Here is a 20,782-nt window from a genome sequence, read left to right as displayed (position 1 = left end):
TGTACATATGTATGTATGTATGTGTGTCATGAACTTGTGCAGGTGTGTGCTGGGGTATTGGGAGTGGAGTGAGTAACGGAAACTAATCCATGGCTTATAAATATTTATAAGATGGGGGAGGGTATTCCCCGCTCTTTGAGTCGCGTATTGCTTTTGCCACTACCTAACCTCGGCGTAACCTTGTAAAGTTACATAAAGCGATAGAAAAAAGGTTGAAGTGAGCGATGCATGAAGAGGCGTACAGGGAAGAAGCTATGAATAGGGTGATTCGTGTTCCTGAAAAGGATTTCATGGACTGGGATCATACAAAAAATACAACAGATTCGATTCTGCGTTACAATTTTTTGTTGGAAGACCGTAATCTTAGCAGGCAATTAATACGAACACGTTTTCTGGCTTTTTTTTTTTTTTAGGAAGAAAATGGCACGCGGAATGCCTATTTATGCAGCATCCTGCCACTTTTTTGTTCAAGCATTTACATTATGCACGTGGGCAAGCGATAACAAATTTTCTCTTTGATTTTCGTCATTTATTCAAAAATTCATTAACAGAGCCTTTGGGTGGGTTGAGGGTTTAGGTGCCTGCGAATCTCCGTCATTAATACATATACCCACAGCATTGCAGGCTGCGTGCGTGTGTGTGTGATCGTGTGATCGTGTGAGTAGAGGGGGGGTGCATTCAGTTGTAGTTCGAATTTCGAACCAACGGCTAAACTCTAACGGTATCTGGTATCTACGACTACTACAATAGTTAACAATTGACATGCATACACGCATGTACCTAGAATAGCTACTCTAACGGTTTCTCCTCTCTCCTACTCTTTTCTCTTCTCTTTTCTTGGGAGTCGAACCAACTTTCTCTCCTTATTCGCTTCTGTTCCATTTTAATTGTTTTGGTTTTTTGTTTCGCTTCTCATTCTCATTCACTTTTTGTTTTTTCATTTGTTTGTTTTTTGTTTTGTTTTGTTGTTGTTGATTGCATTTATCAAGTTACAAAAAAATTGTGTGTGGAAGAACAATATCTGCTTAGAAAAATACATTTGGTTTTTTTCCCCACTTTCTGGTCTCCTATCCTCTCTTCTCTTCTCTTGTATTTTGTTTTGTTTTGTGATTTCTGTACCTATTTTGTTGTCGTTTTGTTTTAAGTGTATTATTTTGTGTGTGTATTTCTGATTCTGTTCTGGCCTTAACTTTAGTTTTAATGGCAGATAAACGAGATTCGCCGTAGTTCTCGGGTCCTCCCATCTAATAGTTGAACTTTAAATTCCTGCATTCGGTTCCCGTGTGCCTGGTTGTCCTCTTCTCTCATCAGCATCAATTTATTAATTATCCATACTCTTCGTTCTCATCTTCCATCGTTTGGTTTTCTCCATGATTATTATTGGCTGCCGTCTCTCTATTTCCTATTTCCTTTTTAGCTATAGTTTTGTAAACTGAAGGTACATTTGCCACCAATGGCGAGGCGAGGCGAGGCAAGGCGCGGTGCGCCAGTTCCGCCCTCCGTCGAGACTCAATCTCGGCTTGTCAGGTTCTCCCTTAAAGGAAGCTGTCGCAACTGTTCTCCGCCTCGCTGTTTGAGCAGTCCATGGCCGGCAAGGATCCGCCACGGCGATAGGCCGCCTGCCGCTTCTCCGGCTGGCTCCTCTGGCTGCTCGTGCTAGACGAGCATCCGCTCCCGCTTCCGCTGGCACCAGTCAAACCGCCACTTAGGTAACTACTGCGGCGGCTGGATGTGGATGGAGCGTCGGGCTGTGCCACGGCATTGAGACGGGGAAAGTATTTGTACAGCTCCAACAACTGGTTGAGCTTGTGGTGCGGCTTGTACTCGACATCGTCCAGGGACTGGGCCGCCGAGCTGCTGCTGCTCAGCGGCGTCCAGAAGGTGAGGCCGAGCTGGGCCAGATGACCTCCCTGCAAATGATAATTCGTTAAATGCGTTCGTTAATATTCAGTGTGTATGGCACTGGCCGCCCTTCAAGGCAATACCCACCTTGATATCCGTCTCCAGCTTGTCGCCGATCATGGCGCACTCGTGTGGCTTGACATTGAGGAAATTACAGGCCGCATAGAAGATCTCCGGATGCGGCTTCTCCCAGGGCAGATCCGAGGAGACCAACACGCAGTCAAAGTAGCCGCGCACATTCAGGCGGGCCACCTTCTCCCACTGGGCGTTCGAGGGGCCGTTCGTGATGAGGGCCAGGGCATAGCCGGCCCGACGCATTCGCGTCAGCAGCTGCACATAGTCCGCTGGGACGGCCAGGTAGCGGTACCGCAGCCGCAACCACTGCGGATAGATCTCATCGGCGAAGTGCTTGTACTTGGGCGGCAGCGACTCCCGCCACAGGTGGGTGCGCCACGAGTCCAGCGAGGTCTGCGTGTTGTCCGGACAGCGGCGGAAGGATTTCAGAAAGGTCTGCGTGGAAAGCAAGGCATCATCTTTGCTGAAATGGTACTGCGACTCGAGTAGATCTGAGAGCTGTAAATAAAACAAAACAAACACGCAAACACACGTTGGTTGTTAATCACCAGAAATGAACCGTTGTACCGTAGTCGTAATCCGCCGTATCAGTGCATTGATCAAACTGCAATCGTTGCCCCCACCTCTTGGCAAACGCACAAATACACTCGTACCCAAGCACACGCACACACACACGTGCATGCACACAGTTGCACACACTTGAGTAAACGAATTATATTTTTTTTGGGTGCGCGCGTGCGACGTGCTTGGGCGCATCCGTCCGGGTCTCGGGTCGGGTGGGGTGCTTCGACGACGTAACAGCCAGCGCCACTCAGCAGTGGAAAATTTTCTAGACGATGCCTCACCGCGCGCGCACCAGAGTTGGACGGGCGGGCGCTTGGTTGGCCCTTCCCCCAATGTTCGGATCCCAACAATATTCACCTTGCGTATGGCTTTGGAGTCGCCGGCTCTGGTGGGGATCAGAGTGTTGTCCAAGTCAAAATAGAAGGCAGAGATCTTCGCACATTTCGACTCAAAAAGTGTGGTCTGCTTGGAGGAGAGTTTACTAGCTGCCATGGGGGCCTCGCACAAACTCGGAAGCTGTTTGTACGGTGGTCAACGGGGAAACAAAATCAAGACGGGTCAAATGGGATTTGGGTATTATTCGAAGTGTTCGAAAATCGCGCGCAAAACAGGCCCTGGTTATTGTTGTTGCAATTCGGTTTGCTCAAAAGTTGGACGCGGCAACTAAATTTAACAAAAACGTTGGACTAAAGTTAAAAAGGGGGAACAGGTGAGTGTAGCGAGAGCGAAGCTATGACTGAAAGAAAGTGCTCTCGGGCCGTGGGCCTCGCGGCGCACGCTTGACAGTTGGCAGCGAAAGTCTGTGCACAGCGGGCTCGATTCAAATATTTTCATGCGCGAGAGCTCGGACAGACTGAAGTGTTTCGCCCAGGCACCTACCTTCTCTACTCAGTATTGTGTGCTTGAGCTGATTGGAACCGATATTATATCTCCAACTATCCTAACATTTGCACAGCCAACATGTGGTGGCGGCGCCCATTTTGTGCGTTGAATTCTGTACGGCACTGTGCGCTCGAGCGCCATGCTCTTGGCCAGTGTGCGCGAACGGTGCGACATTATATCAGATTCAGAGTGCGCTGTCAGGCCAGCCATGAGTCAGAGCGAGCCCACAATACATGGAGAGGGGGTGGGTTTTCCCAGCTGGCTCAAAGACTTCATAAGTCGTGCGCAATAATTGACAAACTTGTTTTCGTTTTATTTCAGGAAGCAAAACAAAGTTCTTTGTTGGCTAAAAATACATTTCATTAACATTTTGAAGACTTACAACACTGCACACAGATATTTTTTGTCGATAGCTCCTGTACGATAGCTGAGCGTGCGATATTTGGCAGGTGCCAGCCTCAGGGCTCATTCCACTTTGTCATCCCTAGGACGCCAGCCCGACGCAATAATTTTTAACCGCTGCTGCTAAAATGAGCGTTAAAGCGGAGTTAAATAATTCCGATATGAACATGGAACTGCTGGCTCCAGGTGGGTAATAGCTGCGGTGCCGCTCCACATACCTATCTGATAATTGCTTTGCTGCTCCTAGAAACGATACTAAAAACAGACGATGATAGTGCGGAGTCGAAACAGCAGCAAGAGAAAGAAGAAACGGTGGATCCAGAAGACTCCCCCTTGAAGGAGGACGAACTCATGTCGCTCGAAACGCTCCGCGAATCGCCCGTACAATGGCCCGAGAGATGTAAGTTGCGTGAATTTCCGTTTTGCGACCTTTTCTAATGGGCATTCCACAGTTCCAGGCATGGATGATTTCCTCACAATGTCCGATACACCAATGTACTCACCCATCGCGGAGACACAAAGCATCCTGACCGCCGAGGACATGGTAAAGATAAACCGTAAGTTATTGTAAGAGTATTACCACACAAAATGATAATACTACAATGGAAATATATTGCACAGGTCTGTCCAAGATGACGCCGGAGGAATTGATAGCGAAGATCAAGAGAATGCATGATGAAATCTATCAACTGGGCCTAATGGAGGCCAAGGAAATGACGCGTGGCAAGCTGTTGGAAATCTTCGATCGCAATCCCAAGCGTTACACCTGACCCAAATTACGCCATTTCAGAGGTGTATGGGATGGGACCACCCTCAGACCATTTCCCATTGCCCATCCAACGAATCCATAACCATAACCGCGCACTCCATTATGCGTGCTTAGGTTTAAGTAGTTTTGCAAGCCCCTCTAATTATTGTTAATTTTGCGATGAGAATGTTATCCATAAGAATTGTACATACTTCTTTGTTTATTTACAAAGGCACCAAGATTATGCGAGATTTCCTTTGATTTGCAACAGTAGAACAGTAATGTTTATTAAAGCATTGATTACAATAGACAACTACCAGATATCCAGAGGGGTGTGTGTGTGTGTGTTGTGCTTTCCGAATTGAAAGAAAGTGTGGCTATGGTACTACAGGGGGTGGTGGTGGTGGTGTTGTGGGAGAAGGCACAGTTCTGTTTAATTCCACTATGCATATCTATTTATTTATATTTATTAACGCAATAATTCAACCACTATGTGATGTGTGTGTGTTTCTTTTTGTTTAATACTTTGGATCCTTACTTTACTCCTGCCACTGCATACCAAAACGCTGCTCAAATGTGATCCGATTATAGACACCGGCATCGGCCAGCTGTAAGGGGTCCGTGTAGTAGGCAAACCGTCGGATATCCATCATGGCAACATCGAACATCTGCTTCCAGCTGGTCAGATCCGTCACACTCATGTGGATGGGCAGCTGTGGATCGGGTATATCGATGGCCGCCTGCAGGCGATCGAATGCCTCGGCAATTGGGCCCACCGACAGATTCACCCAGTATTCACCCGGAAAGCGTTTATTCTCACAGAACGGCGCCCCCTTCCGCATGATAAACACCAGCATGAGTATCTCGTAGCGTTCGGAGTTCTCGTAGAAGCGTTTGGTGCGTGTCTTCTCCACAAAGTCGATCAGCAGAATCAACGGCGTGTAGTTCTGTAAATGCATCAACAGCTCCCGATCTGTCCACAAATAGCGTCCGCCCTTGACACTCAGCAAGCTCATATTTCCGGAAAGCTGATGATGTGGCTGCTGCTGCTGTTGGTGTGGTTGCTGCTGCTGCGGATGATGATGGAGCTGCTGCTGCTGCTGCTGTTGGTGGTGGTGCTGCTGCTGATGCGGCTGATGAGGTTGATGATGATGTTGCTGCTGCTGCTGCTGCTGTTGATGCTGATGCTGCTGATGCGTCTGATGATGTATGCCACCAGTGGAGGGGACCACTGTGGTGGGTGCTGCTGCTACACCTGCGTTTCCTGTATTCGATACGCTTGGGCTGGGCATAGCGACGACAATGCCGATGCTGCTGCCAGTCTGTCTCAGGCAGCTGACCTCCTCGACCATGTGCGATGACGGCAAATGCAATTAAGCCAAGTGGCCTGTACTGCTGCTGCTGCTGTTGCTGTGCTCTCTCTCTCTCGCCCTCTCTCTCGTTGCCCCTCTTTCGAACCAGGCCAAGGTCACAGCGAGTGGCAGAGAGTCAGTGAGTGGGAGTGCCACGTACCAACAACCGTGCCTCGCGTTACTTGTTGCAACCAAAACCACCCACCACCGACCGACCGACTGCCTGCCACTTTCAATTAATGCCGCACACGGAAACTTTCAATCAGAGTGGTTGGAAAACTGCTGCAGGAGTTCTGGATGGACGGACAGCCGCCATGAATGACCGACCGACCTGCACCCTTGGGACTCTGTTGCCAACCCAAATTCAATTCAATTCTATTCCACTGACAATGCCCAGCAGCAGCTCTGCTCTGGTGCCTCCTTCACTAGTCCACTGTCCCTGACGATTGTTCCAACGCAAATGCGTCTCTGCTGCTGCACAGCCATGGACTCGACTCGACTCGACTCGGTAGCAACTCGGTTTAGGTCGGAATCGGTCTCTGTCTTGGTCTTGCTCCCTCGCTCGCTCTGCCTGTCCCGTCTCGTTCCGTCCCAACTGTGGCGATGCGCGATGCGGCCTCATTCTGTTTTTGCGACTGCATTTTACTGTTAGTTGTGTGCTGGGGTGGGGGGCCTGCCAACTTATCTGCAGATGGTTTTAGATGCAAACAAAAATGAGTCATTTAATTTACAGTTAACCTGTTTATGTATCTCTGGCCTAAAATATTTAAGATTAATTTTAATATTTCATATTTTAAGTTTATATTTCTTATAGCATCAGAATCCCATTTTGCCTTCTACTGTGCTTTAGGAGCACTGCCAACTTATCTTTTGCATTAAAAATTATTTTAAATTTAAATTTTTGAGTGCTAAAATTTTAATTTGTAATTTAAATGCTGCGTTTTTTAATGGTTTAGTTGAAACAACGAAATAAAATCGTATGCAGCCCAGAACCACACTTTCTCTTACAATAATATCCATTCATTTTACAAAACAAAATATGCAAATGAATACTTTGGGATCTTAAGACCTGAATTAGCTTGGAATTAATATTAATATTAGAACAAAATCTCACATACATATTTAATAACTAAAAATTGATTTCTATAAGAGCTTTAAAACATTTTCCAACCGTCGCTGCCATTATAAAGATGGAAACTATCGACCGTCACATGGGAGATGGATAATTCCAATCTTTATAATGACAGGCATCAGCCATCCCATTTGTTTCAGCTCCTAAACGAAATTTAACACACTCAAAAAACAGAAAGCAACACGAAACAAATTACAAGACACAATAGATCCACCTCCTCACTCCTCTACATTTTTAGGTTTTTGTACCGAAATGATCTGGCAGTTCTTAGGCTTAATTAAGGCTGGCCACGCGCACATCGAACTCGTCCTTGTGCTCGTTCTTTATAAACCGACGCATGCCCACGAGAAGGTAACGCATTTTGGGCGCAGGCAGAACCACCAGGAGCACAGCCATCAGGGACTCGAATTTCTCGTAGGTGCCGCTTTTATATTCAATCAGCACCTTGCCGAATTCCTTGAATTGTTCCTGATTGATCACACTCCGCAGCTAAAAGGGGAGTGAAACAGATCATAGCCAGGATTAGCGCCAGCAATGGCATGGAAAACGTTTTGTCATTTACCTCGCGCAGCAGGTCTGCCCGTGATTCGGGCGCCACCTTCTCCGCCGGCTGACTGCTGGGCTCCGCTTTGATATTGTCCACCAATTTGTAGCGCTTTTTGGTGGCTTGTGTGGCCACCGAATCGTTGGCGCTGGGTGAGCTGCGCTCCCGTTTATGGATCTTCACCAGGCCGCTGCCAGCAGCGCCACTGCAGTTGAAGTCTATGCTCTGAAAGACACACACAAAACAAGGCTCAAAGCTATGGCTTATAGCTTCCGCAGGGAAGGAAAGGAATGGAATGCTTACCGAAACATTCGAGTCAAGGCGACTCATAAAATCCATGGCATTGGGCGCTGCATGGCCGAGGGTACGTCCCGCGGCGCTGGCATAATCAGCCGGTGTCCACGAATTGATGGAGTTGGCCATCTCCACCTTTCTGCAAACAAAAAACAATCGTTGGATCTTTGGCTGTGCTTCGAGCAGCGTCTGGCACACCACTTACATGGCCGACTCGTTGGCCTTGCGGAATGTGGCATTGTTGCCTGGCTCTCGTTTGATTGTTGGAATGACAGGCAGCGGTTCATCCTCCTCCACCTTGCAGACATTCGTCAGTGGCTGCTCCTCCTCCCGCACATCGGGCTGCTTCATCTGCAGATCAAGGATCAAGCATCAAGCATCAGTGGATTAGTGCATGAAATCTCAAGACTCACCGTCTGCTCGGCATGCTTGAAGAACTGCCGCAGCTCGCGCACAATGGGACCAAAGGGTGAGCTCTGCGGCCGTGCGCCCAGATGGCCACGTATCCACTTGGACAGCTGCTGCACCTGGGAGGCGTCCTGGAAGCGCGAGTCGCACAGCAGAATGGCCCCATAGTCGTTCCGGTGACGAATGACGCGACCAATGGCCTGATTGACGGCTCGCGTGGCATCCAAGTTGTACCATTCCTGACCGCTCAGCAGCTGGTTCTCCTTGGTGCGATTCGCCTCCAGGTAGCGCCGCTTCAATATCACCTTGGGGTCCTTGAGCGGGGGAAATGGCAGCCCCGTGATGATGACGGCCCGTCCATTGCGATCGGCAAAGTCCAGGCCCTCGGACACCTTGCCGCGACAGACGGCCATGAAAACGGCGCCCTTGGAGTCGCGTATGGCCTGATAGAACTCCTCCATGGTGCTGGTGAACTGATCCTTGCCGCGGGGCTCCAGGAAAATGGGCTTCTTGCAGGAGATGTCTGCCCACAGGCCGCTGGCCTGCCATGCGTCCACGCATTTGTTCAGCATCGGATAGGAGGGAAAGAACACCAGCAGACCGTCCGGCACGATGCGCGACACATTCAAGATCGTCTGCCCCAGCGAGCTTATGTATTTGGGATTGTCGCTGCCAAAACACAAGCAATCAGGCTGAGCCTTTAAAGGGGAGGCCATTGAAGTGGTCTTACCGATTCTTAAAATTGGAAATCAACTGCTGTCGGTCCGGGCCGGTGCCAATGATTTTCACATAGACCTGCGACTGGTCGACTATGTGAGGATTCTCCAGATGTTGGGCCACCGGTATGGCCAGTTCGGCGATCAGCGGCTTAAGGGGTGCCAGCGTGCCGCTGGTGAGTATGACGCTGCGCACCTGGGTGTTGAGGAGCTGCTCCATGCCAAAGCCGGGATTGAAGCACCAGAAATTGACAATCTTGGCCGCCTTGCTGCTCGCTCCCGTCGTCGTGATGTTGCCCTTGCTCAGCCAGCCCTGCTGCTTGCCCTGTGGCGCTGCTCCACCCTTGCCACCCGTCTGCTTGTTGGACTCCTCCACCTGCACGTGCACCTTGAAGCTGAGATGGACCTTGCCCATGATGCTCTCCTTGTTGGCAAACACAATGGTCAGCAGATCGCTGAGCAGCGTAAAGGTGCCGCCCTTGCGGATGGTCATGTGCTGCGAGGCGACCATCAGATACTGCACCAGCTTGTCCAGCAGTGCCACAATGGTGGCGCAGTTGCCATACGTGAACTGCAGGGGATCAATGGAGGAGGATCAGCAATCGAGGATTGTGGTATTTGGACTTACGTTCGCCTTGCCGAGCAGCTCGTACATTAGGGAGGCGGGATAGGTGGTGCCGTCCGTGGGATTATCGACTACCACGGCATCGATGGCCTTCTCCAGCTCGAGCAGCATCTCCTTGAGCAGCGTGAGATCGTCGAGGGTAAAGTCTTTGGGCTCGTCGGCGCCAGCGTCTTGCGATTCGCCGCTGGTGAAGACCTTCATGATGTGCGTGACATCCTCGATGGCCATGGCCACGTCGGAGGAGCGTATCTGCACCGAGGCGGACTCCTCGCAGATCTTCTCGATGTTGTGCGCCTCGTCCAGTATGACGATCGTGTTGCCCAGCTCAATCTTGTTGGCCTTGCGCGCCTTCGGGTCCAGCAGATAGTTGTACGGCATAAACGTGATGTCCGCCTGGGCGACCAGCTCCTTGGAGGCAAAGTAGGGGCACATTTTCAGCTTCTGGCCGACCCTCACCAGATCCTCGATGTCCATGATGCTGGGCCCCCGGAAGTCCGGGTGGTCCTTCTTCGACTCGACGCGCAGCTGGAAGGTGCAGGTCTTGGAGTGGACGCGTAGCTTGCAGAGGTTCACCTTGTTGGAGTTGCCCTGCTCCTTCATCACCTCAGGGTGGATGCACAGTTGGTCTCGCGAGCCCAGCACCACGGACCGCATGTTCGCGTAGGCGGTGCGCTTCAGCTCGCGCATGGCCTGGTTCAGCTGGGAGTGGGTGCGCGAGGCGTAGATCACCTTCGGCACGCCCCAATTGTTCGCCTTGCCCACGGTCATGGCCAGCTCGCTGAGGTCTCCGCCGGGTCCGGTGCCACCGTCCTTGCTGGTTGCCTTTAGCTTAATCATTTGCTGCTGGTGCTCCGACTGTCGCGTGCGTATCCAGGCGAGGGAGGCGCAGAGCAGACTCAGCGTCTTGCCGGTCCCCGTGGGCGACTCGAGGACGCCGTTTGTGCCGTCTCGCAGGCAGATGATCACCTTCTCCATGTAGGCGCGCTGCACATCGTACGGCTCGAAGGGAAAATGCACCGGTATACCGGCAATCACACTCTCCGGCATTTTGTCAGTGGTCTGTTTGGTTTCGGTTGTCGGTCCGTGATTATATGCGCGCCAAATGCGGTGAGAACATGTGTTTCGATAGGTCGCCAAACAGCTGTTGCCAGACTCGGCATATGCACAAGGAACAGAAAGGAGAGCCTACTGCGGAAACTTACAGCCAGGACGACTCCTGGATGTGATTCATACGTCAGTTGCACAACCCATGTTGCACATTATTGAGTATTGTTTGCATTTAGTTGGGCAATCGAGACGGCAGCTCTGATAGATGCTGGTGCTCTGGCAGCCCAGTCAGCTGTTCGAGAATCGATAAACATCAACAATCGCGGAGGCTCATTCAGTTTTTACCGTTTGAACGGAGAGGTTGTTTTGGCGCTGAGCAGCAAAAAGAGGAAGAAGCAGGAAAGAGTGGCAACGGCAACGGCAACGCAACGGAGACGACGCAACAACAGTGACGACGACGGGCGAACGCTGACGAGGCTGACGAGTGTATGTGTGCCTGCGCCTCTGTGTGTGTGGCGGCTGTGTGCGTGAGCGAGCAAGATACCACAAGTAAACACACATACATATATGAAAACATATCTACACTGAGCCCCCCCCCATTGTTGTTGTTGGTCGTGAGGTGTCGGGTCGGCCGTCGGTCGGCCAGTTTGTCGGGTTGACGCGACTGTTACCGTCTGTCTGACCGTTCGTCATTCTCGCCATGCACCTTAAACAGAGCCACATACACGTATTTGTGCTGTGCTCTCGCCGCTCTGGCTAAGAGTCGTCTCTCTCTCACTCTATTTGTGTGTGTGTGTGCATCCCAATGCCTGTGCCTGTGCCTCGGAGTCGCTGTGTGTGTTCGCGGTGGTGATAAATTTTTGTTGGCACAAAGTAAAAATATAACAGAATAAAAAATCGTGGCGCGGGATAGAAGCTAATCGAAATTATTGCAAGTATTGGATGAGCCGCTCTACATTGTATTCCTAATTTATATATTTTTTTTAATGTTGTTGTATATTGTTTGTATTTATTACCGTCGCCCGTCTTGGAGCAGCGTTTTGTTTGCCTTAATTGCCATCAGCATCGCATCGCAAGGGGCAGTATGCTGCTTAAAACTCTCACTTGAGAAGTACTTGTGCCAGTTGATGCTGTACTCGTGTCTGTGTCTGTGTGAGTGTGTGTCTGCCCCAACGTAAGCGTGTCCATTCCGCGGTTAGGACTCGATTTGACCACCAGAACAGCTGCGAGTCCTGCCTGATCCTAAATTCCACAACTGATTTAATTTGCGGTGCGGCCGTGAAGGCCAACATTTACCCGTTACCGTTACAGTGGGCAGAGAGTGCGAAGTGACAATTGAAATTCAAAAGCCTTGGCGCTAACAGAATCGAAAATTTGGGAATAGCAACGCTGCGGCTTGCCGATGACCGATGACGATATGCTGCACACTAATCAGCATTATCACATGCAAATTAAGGTCATCCAACTGTGTGCGTTTGTCAAACGAAAAGTGACCGACACACGGTCCCACGCTGTTGCCGGTGCCCCACCGCCCAAGTGCCTTCGAACCCAGAGGAACAGCTCGGCTCGGAAAGTGTGTTTATCGCCAGCTTCTGCTGCTGCACTGGCAACCCTGCTGATTAAGTGAATTCCAACCAGTGCCGCACATATAACCCCATCTGCGATAAATCCAGTGAGGCTAGATTAATTAACGAAAAATACTCGTGGACTTGAAGTGGAATCTTTTCTGTTGTTGTTGACCGTTTTGTCTCCTGCCGCCGCATAACAATAGCCGCCCATATTCCTGCACCACACCACCACCAGTCCAGTTCAGTCCCGTCTCGTCCCCAACCCATTGGAGTGTTGGGTACGGGTGGCAATGACACTGGCGCCGTGCTGCCAGACACGCGCAACTGTGCTAATATTTGACCAAGTGTGATTTAGTGAATTAAAAAATAGTTTAGCATGGCTGATGGCTGGAAGTCCTTAAGATATTGGCGTTTTGCATGGTCTTGTCCGTCTGCCAGTTTGTCCTCTCTCGCAGCTCTTACTCCCGCGCGTGTCTGGCAACGCCATAATGACGTTCGAGTGCGGATTATTTATGTTCGTGTGTGTGTTTGCGCTCTTATTCAAATAGAAATGGAATGTTTTGCACTCCAATTCAGGCAATTATACGCTCTACTTTGTGAGTGCTTTGTTATTTTGTACAAAATTCAAATAGAAAAAAAAACCCAGTCGAAAGGGCGAACGAGAGCGCGCTTCTCGATTCCGCGTGAGCAGGCGAGAAAACGAGCAAATCGACGAATCCCAACCAGAGCTAGAGTCGTCAAAATATTATTCTGATTTTTGGAATATATGGATCTTAAAATTAAATTTTAATTCATGTTCATGTTCCATCTTCAGTGCGGGCCGGCAAATATGTTTACCATTTAAAGTCGGTAAATATTACATCCAGACATATCCAGATAACCGATCCCGAAATAACACCAATCACGCCAGTCGTGGGCATTGATAAGAGATGATGGAAGTTGTTTGCAAAGCCCGCAAATAAACGTAAAGAAATGGGTTAAGCGTATGCCAGCGCTGCTTACGATCGTTACGTTCTGCACGCTACCCGGCTTTGATGTACTCATTTTGTTGCATCTCTTTATCACTGCTCATCCTGTGCACTCCCACCCCTATCTACCTTGGTCTACCTCTCGCAAGCACACACGCACACGCACGTATGCTGGTAGAGATGCGTGTAATAATCAATCGTGTGCGTTGCTGCAGCTCGATCGTGAGAGCACGAAATTGTGTAATCGATTGGGGATTACCTCATGGCCGAGAATTTAGTCGTAGTGCTCTCGATAGATGACCGCAATAGGCCTTCGGGAACAGCTCATACTGGATCACAGCTCTCATCGCCCGAATCAACATCATCACGACATTTGCCTACCTGAGTCACGCGATCATCGCTAGTCAGGGAACGCCAGCAGAGCGTAGTAGTAGCGTCCGCCATCGAGTGGAATGACTTGGTGGTAGTGGGGAATCATGCAAAGCAGAGTAGAGCACCGTCAAGCGGTCGCATTGGATGTGAGTGAGTGGGAATGACTGAAGTGAAGTGGAGACCACCCGAGACCCCTCCACCCACCAAGTCCCGCAATTGAGGCTGAGCATGCGACGGTGGCATTTGAATTTGTGTCAAACCATTTTCCCCCCTTACCTCCCCCATGACCAAAACACGAGCACGAGCAGAGGGTTTGCAGGGTTTTGTTTGGCAATAAGCAAGTTGATTTTGAAGCTAATTAGCACACATGTACAATATTTATTTGTTTGTACAAATTGTGCGTGTGTCCGTGTTTTGGCATTGTTTAGTGATTACAATGATTACGAGAGTGCGATGTGCGATATGCGATATGCAATATGCAATATGCGATAGGAGAGTGCACGAGTCCGAGTATATGTCACCCCCGCCCCCAACAGACAGTAAAACGGGACTGTGTTCCATTTTGCTATATTTCTGATTCCTGATTCCATTGCGTTCCACCCAAGGAACAGAATGGGCTGCGGCACACTGCGTATGCGCAACATCATGAAATTAAATTTCGTTAATTGATTCCCTCCCTTTCCCGTTTCATCCAATGCAGTTCATCGTTGTTTAGCCAGTCCAAATGTCAGCTGTTTCGCGCAACATGTACCATAAAAGCAGCACAGCAAAACGCAGAAAAAGAGCCAATCGATCAAGCCCAGGACAGAAGAAGCAACGCCAGCAGCCACTGCAGCACCAGAAGCAGCAGAGAGTAAAAGAAGAAGAAGAAGCGTAACCACGCTGAGGAGAACAGCAGCAGCAGAATCAAGAGAAGGATAGACAAAAGAGAGTGAAATTACGGTAAGTAAAGCTCTCACGCTCTCCCTCTCTCTCTCTCCCTCACCCGCTTGTTGGAAAAACTCTAAATGTTAATCCTTTCTTATAGAGAGATTCGCGAAGATCAAAGAGAATTAAGTTCAAGAAAGGACAAATAAATCAAAATACGCCATGACAATCATACTCTTCCTGGTGGACACCTCGTCGTCCATGTGCCAGAAGGCGTATGTGAATGGTGTGCAAAAAACGTATCTGGACATTGCCAAGGGTGCGGTGGAGACGTTCCTCAAGTATCGGCAGCGCACCCAGGACTGCCTCGGCGATCGTTACATGCTGCTGACGTTCGAGGAGCCGCCAGCGAATGTGAAGGCCGGCTGGAAGGAGAACCATGCCACATTCATGAACGAGCTGAAGAACCTACAGAGCCACGGCCTCACCTCGATGGGTGAATCGCTGCGGAACGCCTTCGATTTGCTCAACCTGAACCGCATGCAGTCGGGCATCGATACGTACGGGCAGGGCCGGTGCCCCTTCTACCTCGAGCCCTCGGTGATCATTGTGATCACGGACGGGGGCCGCTATTCCTACCGCAACGGGGTGCATCAGGAGATCATACTGCCGCTGAGCAATCAGATACCCGGCACAAAGTTCACCAAGGAGCCCTTCCGATGGGACCAGCGCCTCTTCTCCCTGGTCCTGCGCATGCCCGGCAACAAAATCGACGAGCGTGTCGATGGCAAAGTGCCGCACGACGACTCCCCCATCGAGCGGATGTGCGAGGTGACCGGCGGCCGCTCGTACCGCGTCCGCAGTCACTATGTGCTCAATCAGTGCATCGAGAGCCTCGTCCAGAAGGTGCAGCCGGGCGTGGTGCTGCAGTTCGAGCCGCTGCTGCCCAAGGACAGTGCCAGCGGCGGCAGCAGCACCAGCAGCAGTAGCGGCGGGACGATCGCCGGCGCAGGCGGCGGTGGCGGTGGCTCCGCGGCACAGCAATCGTCGTCGTCGTCATCAGCCTCGTCCCTGTCGGAGCCCACACCGGACATAGTCTTCCAGCCCATCAAGAAGATGATCTACGTGCAGAAGCACATCACACAGAAGACCTTTCCCATCGGCTACTGGCCGCTGCCGGAGCCCTATTGGCCGGACTCGAAGGCCATCACACTGCCGCCACGCGATGCCCATCCCAAGCTGAAAATCATGACGCCGGCGGTGGACGAGCCGCAGCTGGTGCGCAGCTTCCCGGTGGACAAGTACGAGATCGAGGGCTGCCCCCTAACCCTGCAGATTCTCAACAAGCGCGAGATGAACAAGTGCTGGCAGGTGATCGTCACCAATGGCATGCACGGCTTCGAGCTGCCATTCGGTTACCTGAAGGCGTCGCCCACCTTCTCCCAGGTGCATCTGTATGTGCTCGCGTACAACTACCCGGCGCTGCTGCCACTGCTGCACGACCTCATCCACAAGTACAACATGAGTCCGCCCAACGATCTCATGTACAAATTCAATGCCTACGTCCGCTCCATACCGCCGTACTACTGCCCATTCCTGCGCAAGGCGCTGGTCAACATCAATGTGCCGTACCAGCTGCTGCAGTTCCTGCTGCCCGAGAATGTTGACAACTATCTGTCGCCGACGATAGCCAATCAGCTGAAGCACATCAAGAACACCGCCAAGCAGGACCAGGAGAATCTCTGCATGAAGGTCTACAAGCAGCTGAAGCAGGCCAAGCCCCCGTATCGGCAGGTGGAGACGGCCAAGCTGTGCACCGGCACGGCCCTGCGGCGGGATCTGGTGCGGCATCCGTTGCTGCGCGACACATTCGCCAAGCTGCATGCGGAGATCGAGCCGGTGGAGAATTATACGATTGTGGTGCCGCAGCTGACGCATCAGGCATCGGCCAAGACTTATCGCAATCCGTTTGATATACCGCGGCGGGATCTGGTGGAGGAGATTGCCCGCATGCGCGAGACGTTCCTGCGGCCGACGCTGCTGGTGGCCAAGGACTCCGGCCACTGCCTGCCCATCTCGGAGATGGGCAACTACCAGGAGTACCTCAAGAACAAGGACAATCCGCTGCGCGAGATCGAGCCGACCAATGTGCGGCAGCATATGTTCGGCAATCCCTACAAGAAGGACAAGCACATGGTCATGGTGGACGAGGCGGATCTCAGCGATGTGGCGCCCATGAAGTCGCCGAATGGCAACGGTCCCGGCGGCTCACCGCCCGGCTCCTCGGGCTCCGGCTCGTCCGGCTCCTCCTCGTCGGGCTCATCATCGAGTGGCGGACCCGGTGGACCCGGCATGGGCGGTGGTCCCGGCGGCATGTCCGGCCTCATGCTGGGCCCCCATTCGCCCGGCGGCCTCGGCAAAAAGTTCGACGGCACCTCGCGAGGCCGCAAGCGGAAAGCGGGTCCCCTGCCGCGTGGCTTTGAGTTTCGGCGCGCCTCCACGGACTCGCGTTCATCCTGCTCCTCACCCCGGCCCTCGTCCCCGTCGGATAGTGCGCCCAGCTCACCGAATCCAGGGGCAACGGTGGCCTGCGACTCATCCCCGTCTACGTCGGCGACAAGCACGGGCCCTGGCTCCGGCTTGGGCTCGGGAGTGGCTTCGGCATCGGGATCGGGTGGCAGCTCTGGGCTGGGATCAGGCGGTCGGTCCAGTCCCAGCTGCTTCGACGAGGACAGCAACAGCAACAGCAGCTTCGCCAGCAGCACCGCCAGCACGGAACCATCGAGCGACTCCGGCCTGTCGCTGTCGCTGTCGCACTCGGAGCGCCTGGGGGGCATTGGCGGCTTTGATTTCAGCGAGGAGGAGACCAGCGACCAGGACACTGCCCTCAACGGTCACGTGCACAACTTCATCAATGGGATCAGCGACGAGATCAGTGCCGCGGACACAGAAGCACCTGGGCCTGGGCCCGGTCCAAGCCCTGGAGTCCCGCCACCGAGCAGCGTCTTGCCAGCCACAGCCGTGGCCGAGCCCATTGTGACGGCCATCGCTGTAGCGGTCGCGGGCGCGGCAGCAGCACCAGCGGGTGCAGGAGCAGGAGCAGCGGGAGCAACTGCGCCACTGGCAACGGCAACCGCTTCGGCATCCGGAGTGGTAGTGGCATCCACCGTGGCAGCCTCATTGGTCACGCCACCGCCGCTGCCGGCCGTAAGCAGCAGCAGCAACGGCGGCCTGGGACTGTCCGGCGGCACGGGTGGCAGTGGCGGCGATACGCCCTGCTCCTCGGCGTCGGCAAACAACTCGAGCGGCGTGCTGTACGTGCCCCTGAACGGACTGACGACCACGCATGCGGCGTACAGCAGCAACCGTGGCGGCGGCTCCACCTGTCCGATGGGATCCCATTTGGGCGGCCTGGGGCCGGCGGGTAGCCACAGCCACAAGACGGGCATCTCGCTGATGTCGCTGTCCGGGGTACTGCCCATGCTCAATGGCTACACGCATCATGGCGGCACCCTGTCGCCACCCTCACCACTGGCTGCGGTGCCGCCAACGCCGCTGGCGACGGCAACTCCAACGCCCGCCAGTAGCAGCAGCAGCAGCGCTGGTACGGGAGCGGGTTCGGGTTCGGGATCGTCTGGCTCCAGCTACTTCACCCACAATGACATCAACGATGCCTCCGAGATCTCCAGAATACTCCAGACATGTCACAATGGCACCAGCGGCTCTTCCGGCTCTAGTTCGGCCGGTGGTGGAGGAGGAGGAGGAGGTGGTGGTGGCGGCGGCGGCGGCGGCACTGGGAGCGGCAGCAGCAGCAGCACACTGAACGGCAACGGCAGCCCCGACCCAGATGTCGGAGACGATGGTGAATCGCCGTTGTCTCTGGGCATTGGGAATAGTTTTGATGCCCTGAAACGGCTGGCAGGAGGCGGAGCTGCGAGCAGTCCACATTTTTACTGGGGCAGCGGAGTCAATCATTTTATTAACAACAACAACAATAGCAGCAGCGGAGCAGCAGGCGCCACTGGGAATAGCAACAGCAACAGTAGCACCAACAATCATCGGAATCACAACAACAATAGCCCCATGAAGACGGAAATCAAGTCGAGTCCCAGCTGCAGCTCCTCACCGACGCACAACAGCAGCAGCAATAGCAACGGGGAGGTGAGTGCCGCCGCATTGCTCATACTGTCGGAGGAGCAGCGAGAGGCGGCGAGGAAGCACAACATTGATCTGCGGCTGAAGATCTTTCGGGATATACGGCGGCCGGGACGCGACTACAGCCAGCTGCTGGACAACCTGGGCCTGGTGAAGGGCGATCACGACATGAAGTCGGATTTCGTGGAAATGTGCATTGGGGAGTCGCGCCGATTCCGGCGCCATCGCATGGTTGGCAGTATTCAAGAGTGGTGGGAGCAGCGGCAGCAGTCGCAGCCACCAATCGATCTGCAGCAGCAGCAGCAGCAGCAACAGCAACAGCTGCTGCAGGAGCAGTCCCAGCAGCAGCCACAGCCACAGCAGCAGCAACAGCAGGAGGCAGCCGCCGCCGCTACCAAGAGTTAACGTTGGCTCTTTTGGAACTGCTGAGCCCGAGCGGTATTCGCCTGGGCTTGGGCGTGGTCGAGGGCGTGGCCATGGCCAAGGGCGAGGCCGTGGGGCGGCGCCATCAGTCTGTGATGTCATCAAAAGCAACAACAACAACAACAAATACAACAAGAAAAGCAACAACAAGGAGAACCGTATGATAAAAATAGGAGAAAGAAAAGAAACCGTAAAAACCGTAGACGTAAATCTTAACTTAATATTAGCCGTAATAAGTAACAGTATAAGAGAGAGAGTATAAGAGCGCAGAGAGAGAGCGAGAGCTGGAGAACACGCAACGGTAAACGAAAGGCATTGAATTCTCGTCAATTTCCATTTATGTAAATAATTGCCAGAATACCCTAATCCCCCCCCAACCTCCCCCCAAAAACCGTTGTCGGATCTTGATCTTGATCTCCATGTCGTATGTATCGTCAGGACACAGCCCCTCTCCCCCTCTCTCTCACTCTTGAGATATCTTTCTGTGGAACGGCGAATGGCGAACGGCGAGGTATATATTATCCATAAGAGAAACAAGAAAACTTTGTAATTATATCGTAACGATTTAAAGCTTAAGCCGTGGCCTAAATGCTGCACAACCCTTAAAATATTTTGCAGTGTTTTTTTTTTTTTTTATCATTATTATTATATATACATAATTATATATATAAATATAGATATATTTAATATAATGTAATACCCTGAGCCCATTCGTACACCTAAGGTCCCCCCCCAAAGCAATTACTATAAATAGACTTATAACTCGATATAGTGTGTATAAGAGAGAGGGAGAGAGAGACGAAGGAGAACGTGTAACATTTGTAAAAGAGAGCGACAGCGGAGAGTAAGTGAGTGAGTGAGTGTGAGTGCGAGTGTGAGTGTTGTAGGGAAAAGCTTTCGCTTCTTGAGCCACAATTGTTAGGAAATTTCTTTGTTGGTCAGCAGCAACCGTTTAATGAATGCGTTAATGATTGATTCGCTTTTTGTTTAAGCCAAGACGAGAAAGAAACCACACACACAGAAGCAGAAATCTTTATGCATATACGTATAGAGTATATTGAACTATATCTATATTTATTTGCCCAGATTAGGGGAGATCAGATCGGTCGGTTCAGAGTGTGTGTTCCATTAAACAATGTAAACTAGTTAGTTGTATTCAAGTGTAATTCTTGGCCTTCATTTTGATCCGATTCGATTCGATTCATTTTAGAAACAAAACAACTGTAATTTAATATTTTATTAAAACACATTATACCAATTTTTAAATGTGAGTAGTCTAAAACATTTACACAACACACACAATTATTTTAAAACACACAACAAGCATAAAATATAAGCAAAGATAGCATACAACAAAAAAGAAGACAAAATTAATGTTTGTTACATGAAGTACACTTTTTGCACTATTTTTTGTGTATGATAATCGATCGATTGATAATTATCGATTATAATCGATTGCGGTAGGAAAGTGAGCGGCGAACTATGTTGACAGTTCCAGGAGCAGAAGCAGAACAATTCAATTGAAACCCACAATATACACATATTATAATTACCATTTAGCTAGGCGGGGGGCAGCGCCACGTGGGCTGCTGCTCCAGGACATCATTAATTGTTTAAAATTTTTGAAATTTTGCAAAAGCAACAAAAAAAACATAACACCCAACAACAAAAACAACAAAAGCTAATCAGCAGAAACAAAAAACACGAAAACAAACAACAAAAATGAAACAAAGGAAAA

At 51.3% G+C, this 20,782-nt stretch overlaps 5 protein-coding genes across 11 annotated transcripts; 2 read left to right on the top strand and 3 right to left on the bottom strand.

Moving 5' to 3' along the window:
- Positions 1 to 1,143: 1,143 nt before the first annotated feature.
- LOC117903547 (N-acylneuraminate-9-phosphatase) lies at positions 1,144 to 3,288 on the bottom strand. The gene is made up of 3 exons (XM_034815738.1): positions 2,899 to 3,288; positions 1,990 to 2,475; positions 1,144 to 1,910 (listed from the first exon to the last, which is right to left on the bottom strand). The coding sequence occupies exons 1-3, from the start codon at positions 3,031 to 3,033 to the stop codon at positions 1,536 to 1,538; spliced, it is 996 nt and encodes a 331-aa protein (XP_034671629.1). The 5' UTR covers positions 3,034 to 3,288; the 3' UTR covers positions 1,144 to 1,535.
- Positions 3,289 to 3,862: 574 nt separating this feature from the next.
- On the top strand, positions 3,863 to 4,780 carry LOC117903556 (protein lin-52 homolog). The gene is made up of 4 exons (XM_034815760.1): positions 3,863 to 4,011; positions 4,073 to 4,225; positions 4,278 to 4,382; positions 4,447 to 4,780. Exons 1-4 carry the CDS (start codon positions 3,954 to 3,956, stop codon positions 4,593 to 4,595), a joined length of 465 nt encoding a protein of 154 aa, XP_034671651.1. The 5' UTR covers positions 3,863 to 3,953; the 3' UTR covers positions 4,596 to 4,780.
- A 34-nt stretch (positions 4,781 to 4,814) lies between these two features.
- LOC117903552 (alpha-protein kinase 1) lies at positions 4,815 to 6,560 on the bottom strand. The gene has a single exon (XM_034815752.1). It carries the CDS (start codon positions 5,923 to 5,925, stop codon positions 5,113 to 5,115), a length of 813 nt encoding a protein of 270 aa, XP_034671643.1. The 5' UTR covers positions 5,926 to 6,560; the 3' UTR covers positions 4,815 to 5,112.
- Positions 6,561 to 6,651: 91 nt separating this feature from the next.
- Positions 6,652 to 10,947, bottom strand: LOC117903536 (regulator of telomere elongation helicase 1 homolog). Its single transcript, XM_034815724.1, has 7 exons — positions 9,648 to 10,947; positions 9,034 to 9,590; positions 8,309 to 8,972; positions 8,101 to 8,246; positions 7,905 to 8,034; positions 7,620 to 7,826; positions 6,652 to 7,546 (listed from the first exon to the last, which is right to left on the bottom strand). Exons 1-7 carry the CDS (start codon positions 10,689 to 10,691, stop codon positions 7,331 to 7,333), a joined length of 2,964 nt encoding a protein of 987 aa, XP_034671615.1. The 5' UTR covers positions 10,692 to 10,947; the 3' UTR covers positions 6,652 to 7,330.
- Positions 10,948 to 11,045: 98 nt separating this feature from the next.
- On the top strand, positions 11,046 to 20,310 carry LOC117903534 (integrator complex subunit 6). Of its 7 annotated transcripts, none has more exons than XM_034815713.1 (3): positions 11,046 to 11,240; positions 14,300 to 14,541; positions 14,627 to 20,310. In XM_034815713.1, the coding sequence occupies exon 3, from the start codon at positions 14,689 to 14,691 to the stop codon at positions 19,024 to 19,026; it is 4,338 nt and encodes a 1,445-aa protein (XP_034671604.1). In that variant the 5' UTR covers positions 11,046 to 11,240; positions 14,300 to 14,541; positions 14,627 to 14,688; the 3' UTR covers positions 19,027 to 20,310. The 7 variants fall into 7 exon arrangements, with proteins under 7 accessions (XP_034671604.1, XP_034671608.1, XP_034671606.1 ...); XM_034815717.1 differs by having other exon boundaries at positions 11,053 to 11,177; XM_034815715.1 differs by lacking the exon at positions 11,046 to 11,240 and adding an exon at positions 11,273 to 11,626.
- Positions 20,311 to 20,782: the final 472 nt, after the last annotated feature.

This window comes from Drosophila subobscura, chromosome A (assembly GCF_008121235.1).
Source record: "Drosophila subobscura isolate 14011-0131.10 chromosome A, UCBerk_Dsub_1.0, whole genome shotgun sequence".
Taxonomy (NCBI): domain Eukaryota; kingdom Metazoa; phylum Arthropoda; class Insecta; order Diptera; family Drosophilidae; genus Drosophila; species Drosophila subobscura.
The sequence above is the reverse complement of the archived record's forward strand: the minus strand, read 5'-3'. Positions and strand labels throughout refer to the sequence as shown.

What these genes read in the sequence shown, in the direction of transcription:
- LOC117903556 (XM_034815760.1), top strand. Translation starts at nt 3,954, where the DNA reads ATGAGCGTTAAAGCGGAGTTAAATAATTCCGATATGAACATGGAACTG. An exon ending in CATGGAACTGCTGGCTCCAG is followed by an intron (nt 4,012 to 4,072) that starts GTGGGTAATAGC and finishes TGCTGCTCCTAG; the next exon opens with AAACGATACTAAAAACAGAC. An exon ending in CGTACAATGGCCCGAGAGAT is followed by an intron (nt 4,226 to 4,277) that starts GTAAGTTGCGTG and finishes GGCATTCCACAG; the next exon opens with TTCCAGGCATGGATGATTTC.
- LOC117903547 (XM_034815738.1), bottom strand. Translation starts at nt 3,033, where the DNA reads ATGGCAGCTAGTAAACTCTCCTCCAAGCAGACCACACTTTTTGAGTCG. An exon ending in ACTCCAAAGCCATACGCAAG is followed by an intron (nt 2,476 to 2,898) that starts GTGAATATTGTT and finishes TTTTATTTACAG; the next exon opens with CTCTCAGATCTACTCGAGTC. An exon ending in AGCTGGAGACGGATATCAAG is followed by an intron (nt 1,911 to 1,989) that starts GTGGGTATTGCC and finishes TATCATTTGCAG; the next exon opens with GGAGGTCATCTGGCCCAGCT.
- LOC117903536 (XM_034815724.1), bottom strand. Translation starts at nt 10,691, where the DNA reads ATGCCGGAGAGTGTGATTGCCGGTATACCGGTGCATTTTCCCTTCGAG. An exon ending in AGCTGCTCGGCAAGGCGAAC is followed by an intron (nt 9,591 to 9,647) that starts GTAAGTCCAAAT and finishes GATCCCCTGCAG; the next exon opens with TTCACGTATGGCAACTGCGC. An exon ending in GCCTTGACTCGAATGTTTCG is followed by an intron (nt 7,827 to 7,904) that starts GTAAGCATTCCA and finishes TGTGTCTTTCAG; the next exon opens with AGCATAGACTTCAACTGCAG.
- LOC117903534 (XM_034815713.1), top strand. Translation starts at nt 14,689, where the DNA reads ATGACAATCATACTCTTCCTGGTGGACACCTCGTCGTCCATGTGCCAG.
- LOC117903552 (XM_034815752.1), bottom strand. Translation starts at nt 5,925, where the DNA reads ATGGTCGAGGAGGTCAGCTGCCTGAGACAGACTGGCAGCAGCATCGGC.